The sequence below is a fragment of the Somniosus microcephalus genome, unplaced genomic scaffold (genome assembly GCF_052327205.1).
Source record: "Somniosus microcephalus isolate GS21.2 unplaced genomic scaffold, FLI_Smic_1.0 unresolved_chr3, whole genome shotgun sequence".
Taxonomy (NCBI): Eukaryota; Metazoa; Chordata; class Chondrichthyes; order Squaliformes; family Somniosidae; genus Somniosus; species Somniosus microcephalus.
This window is the reverse complement of record NW_028225181.1, coordinates 47193730-47209851: the sequence shown is the minus strand read 5'-3', so window position 1 is coordinate 47209851 and position 16122 is coordinate 47193730. Positions and strand designations below refer to the sequence as shown.

Genomic DNA, 16122 nt, shown 5'->3' with positions numbered 1-16122 from the left:
CTTAATATACATACAGCTGGGTAGTGTAGTCTTATACATACAGCTATATACAGCTCTACGGCTCCACCTAGTGTCCACTATAGAATGACATGTTATTGATCATTACAGGAGCGAGAGACAGGGAGCGAGAGAGAGTAAGACTCAGAGAGAGAGACAGAGAGAGGGTGAGAGACAGAGACAGACAGAGAGTGAGAGACACAAAGAGAGTGAGAGACACACCAAGACCTCCACAGCCTCCTCCTCCTGTGGCATTTCAGACGAGTGGCACAACAGGTCCCTCAGGGTCCTCGTCCTAGACCTGGGCCGCGGAGCATCTGGAGAGAGAGAGCAGTCAGTGAGGGAGCATTACTCTGTATCTAACCGGTGTTCTACCTGCCCTGGGAGTGCTTGATGGGACAGTGTAGAGGGAGCTTTACTCTGTATCTAACCCGTGCTGTACCTGCCCTGGGAGTGTTTGATGGGACAGTGTAGAGGGAGCTTTACTCTGTATCTAACCCGTGCTGTACCTGCCCTGGGAGTGTTTGATGGGACAGTGTAGAGGGAGCTTTACTCTGTATCTAACCCGTGCTGTACCTGCCCTGGGAGTGTTTGATGGGACAGTGTAGAGGGAGCTTTACTCTGTATCTAACCCGTGCTGTACCTGCCCTGGGAGTGTTTGATGGGACAGTGTAGAGGGAGCTTTACTCTGTATCTAACCCCATGCTGTACCTGCCCTGGGAGTGTTTGATGGGACAGTGCAGAGGGAGCTTTACTCTGTATCTAACCCGTACTGTACCTGCCCTGGGAGTGTTTGATGGGACAGTGTAGAGGGAGTTTTACTCTGTATCTAATCCGTGCTGTACCTGCCCTGGGAGTGTTTGATGGGACAGTGTAGAGGGAGCTATACTCTGTATCTAACCCGTGCTGTACCTGCCCTGGGAGTGTTTGATGGGACAGTGTAGAGGGAGTTTTACTCTGTATGTAACCCGTGCTGTACCTGCCCTGGGAGTGTTTGCTGGGACAGGATAGAGGGAGTTTTACTCTGTATCTAATCCGTGCTGTACCTGCCCTGGTAGTGTTTGATGGGACAGTGTAGAGGGAGCTTTACTCTGTATCTAACCCGTGCTGTACCTGCCCTGGGAGTGTTTGATGGGACAGTGTAGAGGGAGCTTTACTCTGTATCTGACCCGTGCTGTACCTGCCCTGGGAGTGTTTGATGGGACAGTGTAGTGGATGCTTTACTCTGTATCTGACCCGTGCTGCATCTGTTCATGGTAGTGTTAAACCGAGGCCCCGCCTCACTTGTTTAGGGGAATGTTAAACTGAGGCCCCGCGTTCCTCGCATTAGCTGTTCGTGGGATCTTCCTGTGCGCAAAGCGGCTTCCTACTTCAGGGATGGTCACTGCCGCTGCGAGCCTATAGGCTACGAAATGAAGGTTGTTGAGGCTTGCTGGTCCATCTCTGGTTCTAACCTGGGCCCACAGCTTTATGATCTGCGATTGGTCCCTTGGGTACATCGACAGGGTGTGGGGTCTCTGACTCAGCCCGTGTTTTCTGCAGGAAAAAAAACTGCGAGTGTAAATTCAACCAAGAGGTGCTTCATCGAAAAAACCTGCTACCCTCAAACTGTGAGACTCCTGACCCCCCAAACTGTGATCTCCTCACCCCCAAACTGTGATCTCCTCACCCCCCAAACTGTGATCTCCTCACCCCCCAAGCTGTGATCTCCTCACCCCCAAACTCTGAACTCCTCACCCCCAAACTATGATCTCCTCAACCGCCAAACTGTGATCTCAACCGCCAAATTGTGATCTCCTCACCCCCCAAACTGTGATCTCCTCACCCCCAAACTCTGATCTCCTCACCCCCAAACTCTGATCTCCCCCCCGCAAACTGTGATCTCCTCACCCCCCAAACTGTGATCTCCTCACCCGCAAACTGTGATCTCCTCACCCCCCAAACTGTGATCTCCTCACCCCCCAAACTGTGATCTCCTCACCCCCCAAACTGTGATCTCCTCACCCCCAAACTGTGATCTCCTCACCCCCAAACTGTGATCTCCTCACCCCCAAACTGTGAGACTCCTCACCCCCCCAAACTGTGGGACTCCTCACCCCCCAGACTGTTAGACTCCTCACCCCCAAACTGTGGGACTCCTCACCACCCAGACTGTGAGACTCCTCACCCCCCAAACTGTGGGTCTCCTCACCCCCCAAACTGTGGGTCTCCTCACCCCCCAAACTGTGAGACTCCTCACCCCCCAGACTGTGGGACTCCTCACCCCGCAAACTGTGGGACTCCTCACCCCGCAAACTGTGGGACACCTCATCCCCCAAATTGTGGGACTGCTCACCTCCCAAACTGTGGGTCTCCTCACCCCCCCAAACTGTGGGTCTCCTCACCCCGCAAACCAAACTGGGAGACTCCTCAGCCCCCAAACTGTGAGACTCCTCACCCCCCAAACTGTGGGACTCCTCACCTCCCAAACTGTGAGACTCCTCACCCCCCAGACTGTGGGACTCCTCACCCCCAAACTGTGGGACTCCTCACCTCCCAAACTGTGAGACTCCTCACCCCCCCAAACTGTGGGACTCCTCACCCCCCAGACTGTGAGACTCCTCACCCCCCAGACTGTGGGACTCCTCACCCCCAAAACTGTGGGACTCCTCACCCCCAAACTGTGAGACTCCTCACCCCCCCAAACTGTGGGGCTCCTCACCCCCCCAAACTCTATAACCATAATCATTTAATTTAGCACAGGCCGAGGATGGAGCCTGGGCCTTGCCTGCTCTCACCCACCCTTCGCCCGTTACCTCCAGGTTGTCTATCTCGTGGGCGTCCCCTTCCTCCTCGTCGATGAAGAGGAAGGAGCTGCGGTTGGTGTCTGGCGACCCCTTGGTGCTGGGCACTTGCCCGGTGAAAGGCCGGTCCTTCATCTTGTCCTCTTTCGCCTGTCTGAGCCTCCGTTCCTGGCTAAAGTGTCGCTGGAGGAGCCCCTGGATCTCCAAGCGTTCAATGCAGCCCAGGAGGATCATGGATTCTGGAGAACAGAGCGGGGAGAAAGGGGGAGTGGACAAAGGTCAAGTTGCGAGTTCAATGGTCAAGGCATGAGTTCACTGGTCAAGTCGTGAGTACAATGGTCAAGTCGCGAGTTGATTGGTCAAGTTGCGAGTTGACTGGTCAAGTTGCGAGTTCAATGGTCCAGTCGCGAGTTCACTAGTCAAGTTGTGAGTTCAATGGTGGAGTCGTGAGTTCAAAGGTGAAGTTTCCCCCCATCTCGCACTCCCACTCCCCCACCCGCTTCCCCTGCCCTCTCCCCTCTTCCCCCACGCCCTCATACCTCTTCCTCCACCGTCTCACACCCGCCCTCCGCCCTCTCCCCTCCACCTTCTATCCTCCTCCCTCTATCTCCGCCCTCTCGCCTCCGCTCTCTTGCCCCCCGCCCTCTTGCCCCCCCTCCCCCTTCCCTCCGCCTTCTCCCCCCGCCCCCTTCCCTCCGCCTTCTCCCCCGGCCCCCTCCCCCTCCCCGCCGCCCTCTCCCCGCCGCCCTCCTCCCTCTCCCCTCCTCTCTCTCACTTCCGCCCTCTCCCTCCCGCCTATCCCCTCCCCTCTCTCACTTCCGCCCTCACCCCTCCGCCCTCTCCCCCTCCGCCCTCTCCCTACTCCCTCACCCCTCCGCCTTCTCCCCACGCCCTCTCCCTCCGAACTCTCCACTCCGCTGCCCTCTCCCCTCCTCCTCCTCCTCCCGCTCCCCTCGCGGTCTCCGCCCTCCGCCCACACCCCTCCCCCCGGCCCACCTGTGGAGTCCACGAAGGGGAAGGTCTTCAGTGAGCTGAGGCTGAGCACACGCTGCAGGTCTCGGTATTTGCAGATCGAGGCGACGTACTTGACATTCCGAACCATGATATCCTCCACAAAGATATTGTACTTACTGCAAAAACACAGAGGCTGCAATTCACACCAAACTGGGATCACATTTCCACAAACTGTGGGACTCCTCACCCCCCAAACTGTGGGATTCCTCACCCCCCAAACTGTGAGACTCCTCACCCCCCAAACTGTGGGACTCCTCACCCCCCAAACTGTGGGACTCCTCACCCCCCAAACTGTGAGACTCCTCACCCCCCAAACTGTGAGACTCCTCACCCCCCAAACTGTGAGACTCCTCACCCCCCAAACTGTGAGACTCCTCACCCTCCAAACTGTGAGACTCCTCACCCCCCAAACTGTGGGACTCCTCACCCCCCAAACTGTGAGACTCCTCACCCCCCAAACTGTGAGACTCCTCACCCCCCAAACTGTGAGACTCCTCAACCCCCAAACTGTGGGACTCCTCACCCCCCAAACTGTGAGACTCCTCACCCCCCAAACTGTGGGACTCCTCACCCCCCAAACTGAGAGACTCCTCACCCCCCAAACTGTGAGACTCCTCACCCCACAAACTGTGAGACTCCTCACCCCCCAAACTGTGAGACTCCTCACCCCACAAACTGTGAGACTCCTCACCCCCCAAACTGTGAGACTCCTCACCCCCCAAACTGTGGGACTCCTCACCCCCCAAACTGAGAGACTCCTCACCCCCCAAACTGTGAGACTCCTCACCCCACAAACTGTGAGACTCCTCACCCCCCAAACTGTGGGACTCCTCACCCCCCAAACTGTGAGACTCCTCACCCCCAAGCTGTGGGACTCTTCACCCCCCAAACTGTGGGACTCCTCACCCCCCAAACTGTGAGACTCCTCACCCCCCAAACTATGAGACTCCTCACCCCCCAAACTGTGGGACTCCTCACCCCACAAACTGTGGGACTCCTCACCCCACAAACTGTGGGACTCCTCACCCCACAAACTGTGGGATTCCTCACCCCCAAGCTGTGGGACTCTTCACCCCCCAAACAGTGAGACTCCTCACCCCCCAAACTGTGGGACTCCTCACCCCCCAAACTGTGGGACTCCTCACCCCACAAACTGTGGGCCTCCTCACTCCCCAAACTGTGGGCCTCCTCACCCCCCAAACTGTGGGACTCCTCACCCCCCAAACTGTGAGACTCCTCACCCCACAAACTGTGGGACTCCTCACCCCACAAACTGTGAGACTCCTCACCCCTCAAACTGTGAGACACCTCACCCCCCAAACTGTGGGACTCCTCACCCTCCAAACTGTGGCGACTCCTCACCCCCCAAACTGTGGGACTCCTCACCCCCCAAACTGTGGGACTCCTCACCCCCCAAACTGTGGGACTCCTCACCCCCCAAACTGTGGGACTCCTCACCCCCCAAACTGTGGGACTCCTCACCCCCCAAACTGTGGGACTCCTCACCCCCCAAACTGTGGGACTCCTCACCCCCCAAACTGTGTGACTCCTCACCCCCCAAACTGTGGGACTCCTCACCCCCCAAACTGTGGGACTCCTCACCCCCCAAACTGTGGGACTCCTCACCCCCCAAACTGTGGGACTCCTCACCCTCCAAACTGTGGGACTCCTCACCCCCAAACTGTGAATCTCCTCACCCCCCAAACTGTGGGACTCCTCACTCCCCAAACTGTGGGACTCCTCACCCCCCAAACTGTGGGACTCCTCACCCCCCAAACTGTGGGACTCCTCACCCCCCAAACTGTGGGACTCCTCACCCTCCAAACTGTGGGACTCCTCACCTCCCAAACTGTGGGACTCCTCATCCCCCAAACTGTGGGACTCATCCCCCAAAATGTGGGACTCCTCACTCCCCAAACTGTGTGACTCCTCACCCCCCAAACTGTGGGACACCTCACCCACCCCCCCACACTGTGGAATACCTCACCCCACCCCCCCCCCAAACTGTGGGAGACCTCACCCCCCCCAAAACTGTGGGACACCTCACCCCCCAAACTGTGAGACTCCTCACCCTCCAAACTGTGAGACTCCTCACCCCCCAAACTGTGAAACTGCTCACCCCTCAAACTGTGAGACACCTCACCCCCCAAACTGTGAAACTCCTCACCCTCCAAACTGTGGAACTCCTCACCCCCCAAACTGTGGGACTCCTCACCACCCAAACTGTGGGAACTCCTCACCCCCCAAACAGTGAGACTCGTCACCCCCCAAACTGTGGGACTCCTCACCCTCCAAACTGTGAGACTCCTCACCCCCCAAACTGTGGGACTCCTCACCCCCAAAACTGAGGGACTCCTCACCCCCCAAACTGTGGGACTCCTCACCCCCCAAACTGTGGGGACTGCTCATCCCCCAAACTGAGGGACTCCTCACCCCCCAAACTGTGGGACTCCTCACCCCCCAAAACTGTGGGGACTGCTCACCCCCCAAACTGAGGGACTCCTCACCCCCCAAACTGTGGGACTGCTCACCCCCCAAACTGAGGGACTCCTCACCCCCCAAACTGTGGGACTCCTCACCCCCCCAAACTGTGGGGACTGCTCACCCCCCAAACTGTGGGACTCCTCACCCCCCAAACTGTGGGACTGCTCACCCCCCAAACTGTGGGACTCCTCACCCCCCCAAACTGTGGGACTCCTCACCCCCCAAACTGTGGGACTCCTCACCCCCCAAACTGTGGGGACTGCTCACCCCCCAAACTGTGGGGACTCCTCACCCCCACAAACTGTGGGACTCCTCACCCCCCAAACTGTGGGACTGCTCACCCCCACAAACTGTGGGACTCCTCACCCCCCAAACTGTGGGACTGCTCACCCCCGAAAATCGTGTGATCCTGGGGTTCCACCCCCCTACCCCAGCGCTCACCTCATGTGACTCCAGGACAGGTCTGGCAGGTAGGGCAGCTTCTTGACCTGGATGATGCTGTCGTACAGGCTGGGCTGTAGGCTCTGGGCCACCATGTTGGCGAGAATCACGGCGACCATCATCGGCAAGATGTGGGAGATCTGTCCGGTCAGCTCGAAGCAGATCACCGCCGTGGAGACTGTGTGCGTTACTGCTCCTGTCATGGCCGCCGCACCTGGCAGAGAGAAAGAGACATAGCGGGAGATAGAGACAGAGAGAGAGAGAGAGAGAGACAGAGAGAGACAGAGAGAGGGCAATGGACAGAGAGAGACAGAGAAGGTCAGAGAGAGAGACAGAGAGAGCGAGAGACAGAGCGGGAAATAGACAGAGAGAGACAGAGAGAGAGAGAGACAGAGAGAGAGAGAGACAGAGAGAGAGAGAGACAGAGAGAGAGAGACAGGAGAGAGACAGGAGAGAGACAGAGAGACAGGAGAGAGACAGGAGAGAGAGAGAGAGACAGATCGGGAGATAGACAAAGACAGAGAGACAGAGAGCGGCAGAGAGACAGAGAGAGACGGAGAGAGACAGGCAGGCAGAGACAGGGAGAGAGACAGACAGATAGACACAGAGTGTGGGAGAGAGTGGGCGAGAGTGGGCGAGAGTGAGACAGAGAAAGAGAAAGACAGAGAGCGAGAGAGAGCGCGAGAGAGCGAGAGAGAGGGCGCGAGAGAGAGAGCGAGAGAGAGGGCGAGAGAGAGAGGGCGAGAGAGAGAGGGCGAGAGAGAGGGCGAGAGAGAGGGCGAGAGAGAGGGCGAGAGAGAGGGCGAGACAGAGAGCGAGACAGAGAGCGAGACAGAGAAGGTCAGAGACAGAGAGAGAGAGACAGAGCGGGAAATAGACAGGGAGAGAGACAGGGAGAGAGACAGGGACAGAGACAGAAGGACAAAGACACAGAGAGAGAGAGAAAGACAGAGAGAGAGAGAAAGACACAGGGAGAGAGAGAAAGATAGAGAGAGCGAGAGCGAGAGCGAGAGAGAGCGAGAGAGAGCGAGCGAGAGAGAGAGAGCGAGTGAGAGAGAGCGAGCGAGAGAGAGAGAGCGAGAGAGAGCGAGAGAGAGAGAGAGAGAGAGAGCGAGAGAGAGAGAGCGAGAGAGAGAGAGAGCGAGAGAGAGAGAGAGCGAGAGAGAGAGACCGAGCGAGAGAGACCGAGCGAGAGAGACCGAGCGAGAGAGACCGAGCGAGAGAGACCGAGCGAGAGAGACCGAGCGAGAGAGACAGAGCGAGAGAGACAGAGCGAGAGAGACAGAGCGAGAGAGACAGACAGAGACAGGGAGAGAGACAGAGACAGGGAGAGAGACAGAGACAGGGAGAGAGACAGAGACAGGGAGAGAGACAGACAGACACAGACAGCGAGAAATAGACAGACAGGGAGAGAGAGGGAGACAGAGAGAGGAGAGACAGAGCGAGAGAGAGAGAGAGAGAGAGAGAGGCAGAGCGAGAGACAGAGAGAGGCAGAGCGAGAGACAGAGAGAGAGAGAGACGGAGAGAGACAGGCAGGCAGAGACAGGGAGAGAGGCAGACAGACAGACAGGGAGAGAGACAGATAGAGACAGAGAGAGAGACAGACAGAGAGAGAGAGACAGACAGAGAGAGAGAGAGAGACAGAGACAGACAGTGAGAGACAGGGAGAGAGTCAGACAGGGAAAGAGGCAGAGAGATACAGAAAAAGAGTGAGAGAGATAGACAAAGAGACATACAGAATAGGCAGAGAGACCGAGACAGAAAGAGAGAGAGATAGACAGAGACAGGGACAGAGGCAGAGAGACAGACACAGAATTTCCAAGTTCTCACGTGAGTGTCGTCAGGAGCAGAAACCCAGACTGGTTCACTGCCCTCCCTAACCCAGGGGTCACTGGACAGGGATCAGGAGCAGGAACCCGGGATGATTCACCCCCTCCCTAACCCAGGGGTCACTGGACAGGGATCAGGAGCAGGAACCCGGGCTGATTCACCCCCTCCCTAACCCAGGGGTCACTGGACAGGGATCAGGAGCAGGAACCCGGGCTGATTCACCCCCCTCCCTAACCCAGGGGTCACTGGACAGGGATCAGGAGCAGGAACCCGGGCTGATTCACCTCCTCCCTAACCCAGGGGTCACTGGACAGGGATCAGGAGCAGGAACCCGGGCTGATTCACCCCCTCCCTAACCCAGGGGTCACTGGACAGGGATCAGGAGCAGGAACCCGGGCTGATTCACCCCCTCCCTAACCCACGGGTCACTGGACAGGGATCAGGAGCAGGAACCCGGGCTGATTCACCCCCTCCCTAACCCACGGGTCACTGGACAGGGATCAGGAGCAGGAACCCGGGCTGATTCACCCCCTCCCTAACCCAGGGGTCACTGGACAGGGATCAGGAGCAGGAACCCGGGCTGATTCACCCCCCTCCCTAACCCAGGGGTCACTGGACAGGGATCAGGAGCAGGAACCCGGGCTGATTCACCCCCTCTCTAACCCAGGGGTCACTGGACAGGGATCAGGAGCAGGAACCCGGGCTGATTCAACCCCTCCCTAACCCAGGGGTCACTGGACAGGGATCAGGAGCAGGAACCCGGGCTGATTCACCCCCCTCCCTAACCCAGGGGTCACTGGACAGGGATCAGGAGCAGGAACCCGGGCTGATTCACCCCATTCCCTAACCCAGGGGTCACTGAACAGGGATCAGGAGCAGGAACCCGGGCTGATTCACCCCCTCCCTAACCCAGGGGTCACTGGACAGGGATCAGGAGCAGGAACCGGGGCTGATTCACTCCCCTCCCTAACCCAGGGGTAACTGGACAGGGATCAGGAGCAGGAACCGGGGCTGATTCACTCCCCTCCCTAACCCAGGGGTCACTGGACAGGGATCAGGAGCAGGAACCGGGGCTGATTCACCCCCTCCCTAACCCAGGGGTCACTGGACAGGGATCAGGATCAGGAACCCGGGCTGATTCACCCCCTCCCTAGCCCAGGGGTCACTGGACAGGGATCAGGAGCAGGAACCCGGGCTGATTCACCCCCTCTCTAACCCAGGGGTCACTGGACAGGGATCAGGAGCAGGAGCCCGGGCTGATTCACCCCCTCCCTAACCCAGGGGTAACTGGACAAGGATCAGGAGCAGGAACCCAGGCTGATTCACCCCCTCCCTAACCCAGGGGTCGCTGGACAGGGATCAGGAGCAGGAACCCGGGCTGAATCACCCCCTCCCTAACCCAGGGGTCACTGGACAGGGATCAGGAGCAGGAACCCGGGCTGATTCACCCCCTCCCTAACCCAGGGGTAACTGGACAAGGATCAGGAGCTGGAACCCAGGCTGATTCACCCCCTCCCTAACCCAGGGGTCGCTGGACAGGGATCAGGAGCAGGAACCCGGGCTGATTCACCCCCTCCCTAACCCAGGGGTCACTGGACAGGGATCAGGAGCAGGAACCCGGGCTGATTCACCCCCTCCCTAACCCAGGGCTTCGAAGGTCGAAGGGTTGGGTGTATTCACGGAAAAGGAACTCACCAATCACAGCGTACCCGCCGGGAAGGATCTGGTAGACAGATCCCTCAAACATCAGGCCCTCAGGGAACATGGTGGCCATTCCTTCACCCACTAGACGACCCAGAGCAGCCCCTGGACAGAGAGAGAGAGAACAATTCACATCTTCACAGAGACAGTGAGAGAGAGAGAGAGCGAGTGTCAGTGAGAGACAGTGACAGGGAGTGAGAAACGGAGTGAGAGACAGAGACAGCGAGAGAGCGAGCGAGGGAGAACAATTCACATCTCCACAGAGACAGAGAGAGCGAGAGAGCGAGTGTCAGTGAGAGACAGTGACAGGGAGTGAGAGACAGAGACAGCGAGAGAGAGAGCGAGCGAGGGAGAACAATTCACATCTTCACAGAGACAGAGAGAGCGAGAGAGTGAGTGTCAGTGAGAGACAGAGACAGGGAGTGAGAAACAGGGAGTGAGAGAGAGAGAGAGAGAGGGAGAACAATTCACATCTCCACAGAGACAGAGAGAGCGAGAGAGTGAGTGTCAGTGAGAGACAGTGACAGGGAGTGAGAGACAGAGAGAGCGAGAGAGTGAGTGTCAGTGAGAGACAGTGACAGGGAGTGAGAAACGGAGTGAGAGACAGAGACAGCGAGAGAGGGAGAACAATTCACATCTCCACAGAGACAGAGAGAGCGAGAGAGTGAGTGTCAGTGAGAGACAGAGACAGGGAGTGAGAGACAGAGACAGCGAGAGAGAGAGAGAGGGAGAACAATTCACATCTCCACAGAGACAGAGAGAGCGAGAGAGTGAGTGTCAGTGAGAGACAGAGACAGGGAGTGAGAGACAGAGACAGCGAGAGAGAGAGCGAGCGAGGGAGAACAATTCACATCTTCACAGAGAGAGAGAGCGAGAGAGTGAGTGTCAGTGAGAGACAGAGACAGGGAGTGAGAAACAGGGAGTGAGAGACAGAGACAGCGAGAGAGAACAATTCACATCTTCACAGAGACAGAGATAGCGAGTGTCAGTGAGAGACAGAGACAGGGAGTGAGAGACAGAGACAGCGAGAGAGAACAATTCACATCTTCACAGAGACAGTGAGAGACAGAGATAGCGAGTGTCAGTGAGAGACAGAGACAGGGAGTGAGAGACAGAGACAGCGAGAGAGAACAATTCACATCTTCACAGAGACAGTGAGAGACAGAGAGAGCGAGTGTCAGTGAGAGACAGAGACAGGGAGTGAGAGACAGAGACAGCGAGAGAGAACAATTCACATCTTCACAGAGGCAGTGAGAGACAGAGAGAGCGAGTGTCAGTGAGAGACAGAGACAGGGAGTGAGAGACAGAGACAGCGAGAGAGACAGCGAGAGAGAGAACAATTCACATCTTCACAGAGACAGCGAGAGAGCGAGTGTCAGTGAGAGACAGTGACGGAGTGAGAAACGGAGTGAGAGACAGAGAGAGAGAGAGAGAGGAGAACAATTCACATCTTCACAGACAGAGAGAGCGAGAGAGTGAGTGTCAGCGAGAGGCAGAGACAGGGAGTGAGATAGAGAGACAGCGAGAGAGAGGGGAGAACAATTCACATCTTCACAGAGACAGAGAGTGCGAGAGAGAGCGAGAGAGTGAGAGAAAGAGACAGGGAGTGAGAAACGGAGTGAGAGACAGAGAGAGCGAGTGTCAGTGAGAGACAGTGACGGAGTGAGAAACGGAGTGAGAGACAGCGAGAGAGAGAGAGAGAGAGAGAGGAGAACAATTCACATCTTCACAGACAGAGAGAGCGAGAGAGTGAGTGTCAGTGAGAGGCAGAGACAGGGAGTGAGAGAGTGAGACAGCGAGAGAGAGGGGAGAACAATTCACATCTTCACAGAGACAGAGAGTGCAAGAGAGAGCGAGAGAGTGAGAGAAAGAGACAGGGAGTGAGAAACGGAGTGAGAGACAGAGAGAGCGAGAGAGTGAGTGTCAGTGAGAGACAGTGACGGAGTGAGAAACGGAGTGAGAGACAGAGACAGCGAGAGAGAGAGGGGTGTAGTGTATGTACCTTTGAGAGAACTACTTTTACAGCTCCTGTATACTGTAGTACTGGCAGTGACCACACCTGTATATAAGCCTTGCGCATGCCTCTGTACCCCCAGTCTTGAGACTACCCTACTCGAGTAAATACCTGTTGATTGTTAAGTTACAGCATCCGTGTGGTTATTGAAAAACATCATACTCTCAGAATCATGGATCTAACAGTAGCGACGAGTGTCGATTCGAATCTACCTGCAACTCTGCATTTACCTTCGAGGATTCGCTCTGGGAGGGCAGTGGAACAAAGTCGAGGCCAGAAACACGGGTGTCGACCACGAGCAACCGCCCAGTCGTCCGGCAGAGAGTGAACATCGCAGGGGAGGCTGTGGAGAGCCAGGCTTGGTTCCCAGCCACGACGATCAGCAATAGACTGACGACAGGTACAGCGCAGACCCTTCCCGGACAGCGGCGGCTGGAGCCGACCGACGGCGGAGAGAAAGCCGAGCAGCGTCGACGGGGTAAGACAGAGGGTGAAGCGCACAGGGTGCAGCCGGGGGTTGAAAACCGAGCGGCGCTGAGGAAAAACAAAACGGAGAGAGGGTAAGGCAACAGCCGGGTTCAGGACCGAGCAGCGGAAACGGGAAAGGCGCACAAAAAAAAAAGAACGCAGAGCACAGCCAGGGCTCAAGGGCTGAACAGTGTCCGCGGGGAGAAGAAGGGAGAGCGCGGGAGACGCCATTGAGCCGCGGAGAAGAAGGAAGAGCGCGGGAGACGCCATTTTTAGAAGCCGCAGCGGAGAAGAAGGGCGAGCGCGGGAAGGAAGGAAAGCGCGGGAGACGCCATTTTGTGTCAGCGGAGAAGAAGGGGATGCGCGGGAGACGCCATTTTTGACAGTTAAATCACACCCAGGGATGCCGAAGAGTGGCAGTATCTCTACGTTCGACAATGAAGTCGAAGATTGGGCGACATATGTAGAACGTATTGAGGTGTACTGCAGGGCGAATGAAGTGCCAGATGCTAGGAAAGCACTGGTTTTGTTAAATTCCATGGGTGCAAAAACTTATGGGTTACTGCGAAACCTAATAACCCAAGAGAAGCCTGTGGACAAGAATTTCGAAAACATAGTAGAAATCCTACAGGATCACTTAAACCCCACACCGCTGCTGATAGCAGAACGATTTAAGTTCCATAAAATGAACCAACACAAAGACGAAAGCAATGCTGAGTACCTAACGGAACTGCGCAAGCTATCGAAACACTGCCAGTTTGGAGCAGGACTCGCAGATACGTTAAGGGACAAGTTTGTGTGTGGGCTGCAAAGTGAAGGAACCCAGAAACGGCTTCTATCAGAAAAGGATCTTACGCTGGACAAGGCTTTCAGTATGGCAGTATCACACGAAGCAGCCGCAAGGGGCGCTGCAGAGATACAACCCGCAAGAATATGGCACCAATGAAATGTCCTATGGAACAGGGAAGTGCTATCGCTGCGGCAGAACAACACATGACCAGAAGGATTGTTGGTTCAAGGACCAAGTGTGCAGACAGTGTGGAAAAGCAGGACACATAGCAAGAGTCTGCAGGTCTGGGAAGAAAACCAACAGTAAGAAATCTCCACAGGAGAAGTACAAAAAGGTACACCAGGTGATGGACAGTAGTTCAGACGAACAGAAAAGTGACACAGACTCCGGAAGCAAGGAGCTGGGTTGTCTGAAACTACATAAGGTAACCAAAATGGAGGATCGCCAGACTATCTGGGTTACACCCAAATGTGCGAAGAAATGTTGAGGATAAGCAATTCCAGCACATCAATGAGAAGCCGACAAGGAGCTTCAATGTAGGACAACCAGTCTTGGTCCGTGACTACCGAACAGAGAAATGGCAACCCGGAACGATATGCACAAGGCAGGGGCCATTAATGTACACAGTGGATGTCGGGGAGAACATTGTGAGATGCCACATCGATCAGATCTTAGCGTCACAGGAACGAGTCAACCCCATGTCCCGAGTACCTGGGGATGAACCCGACATACCGGTAGCATCTACCTCAGAACCAGTAGCAGTGGAAACCGATGAACTAACCGATGAAAAGGGGCCAGAATCGCCTCCGCACCAAGAACAAGAACCTCAGGAAAGGCGCTATCCCGAAAGGATCAGGAAGCCGCCCCAAAGACTGAATCTATAAATGGACTATTGTTGTTTAATGTACATGTTAAAGTGTTAATTGTTATTAGAATATTAGGGGTACTACTAATCTAAAAGGGGAGGAATTGTAGTGTATGTACCTTTAAGAGAGAACTACTTTTACAGCTCCTATATGCTGTAGTACCGGCAGTGACCACACCTGTATATAAGCCTTGCGCATGCCTCTGTACCCCCAGTCTTGAGACTACCCTCCTCCAGTAAATACCTGTTGATTGTTAAGTTACAGCATCCGTGTAGTTATTGAAAAACATCAAACTCTCAGAATCACGGATCTAACAAGGGGGAGAACAATTCACATCTTCACAGACAGAGAGAGCGAGAGAGTGAGTGTCAGTGAGAGACAGAGACAGGGAGTGAGAGACAGAGACAGCGAGAGAGGGGAGAACAATTCACATCTTCACAGAGACAGAGAGTGCGAGAGAGTGAGAGAGAGAGACAGGGAGTGAGAGACAGCGAGAGCGAGAGAGTGAGTGTCAGTGAGAGACAGTGACGGAGTGAGAAACAGAGTGAGAGACAGAGACAGCGAGAGAGAGAGAGAGCGAGGGAGAACAATTCACATCTTCACAGAGACAGTGGGAGACAGAGAGCGAGAGAGCGAGTGTCAGTGAGAGACAGTGACGGAGTGAAAAACGGAGTGAGAGACAGACAGCGAGAGAGACAGAGAGAGAGAGAGAGAGGGGAGAACAATTCACATCTTCACAGACAGAGAGAGCGAGAGAGAAAGAGCGAGAGACAGAGAGAGACAGTGAGAGAGAGAGAGAGACAGAGTCAGAGAGAGAGACAGAGGGAGCGAGGCAGAGAGAGACAGAGAGAGTGAGAGTGAGAGTCAGAGCACGAGACAGAGAGAGGGCGAGAGCGAGACCGAGAGAGACCGAGAGAGAGAGAGACCGAGAGAGAGAGAGAGACCGAGACAGAGGGAAAGTCAGAGAGACCGACAGACAGAGAAACAAAGACAGTGACAGAGAGAGAGAGAAAGGAAGACAGGGAGAGAGAGAGAGAGAGACAGACCGGGGGAGAGACAGGGAGGGAGAGAGAGACGGGGAGAGTGAGAGAGAAACAGAGAGGGATAGACTCACACACAGAGTGTGTGAGAGAGAGGGAGAGAGAGAGAGAGAGAAAGGAGAGAGAAAGACAGTGAGAGAGAGAGAGATGTAAAGTCTGTGTGTTCTAGTTGTAATTAATAACACACAGACTACAAGATTAAAGTTCAACAGGTCTTTACTGGTTGGAGGTCAGGACTATATGAAATACAATCTTACTACACAGTACTTATATACCGGTGGTCACCACCGGTACTACGTATACAGCAGCCAGAGAAAGTAGTACATCTCTTAAGGTGGAACAGGCTTAAGTTCTCTTAAGGTGGAACAGGTTACATACACCACAAGAGACAGTGAGAGAGAGACAGAGAGAGAGACAGTGAGAGAGAGAGAGAGACAGTGAGAGAGAAAGAGACAGAGGGAGACAAAGAGAGAGAGACAGAGAGAGAGAATTATAGAAGTTTACAGCACAGAAAGAGGCCATTCGACCCATCGCGTCTATGCTGGCCGAAAAAGAGCAATCCAGCCTAATCCCACTCTCCAGCTCTTGGTCCGGACTGCAAGGGTTAAATAACGAGGAGCGATTACACCCTGTTACACAAAGCAGGGTTGTATTCCCTAGAATTTAGATTGTTAAGGGGTGATTTGATCGAAGT

General features: G+C 55.4%; 1 protein-coding gene across 1 annotated transcript in view; it reads right to left on the bottom strand.

Moving 5' to 3' along the window:
• LOC147091403 (chloride channel protein 1-like) overlaps positions 1-16122 on the bottom strand; it is a 68491-nt gene that overhangs the window by 33200 nt on the left and 19169 nt on the right. The window contains exons 4-9 of the mRNA XM_085976760.1: positions 10245-10355; positions 6720-6933; positions 3777-3910; positions 2793-3019; positions 1452-1533; positions 220-314 (exon numbers count right to left, since the gene is read on the bottom strand). Of these exons, the coding sequence (XP_085832886.1) occupies positions 220-314; positions 1452-1533; positions 2793-3019; positions 3777-3910; positions 6720-6933; positions 10245-10355 (863 nt within the window). The remainder of the gene's footprint in view (positions 1-219; positions 315-1451; positions 1534-2792; positions 3020-3776; positions 3911-6719; positions 6934-10244; positions 10356-16122) is intronic.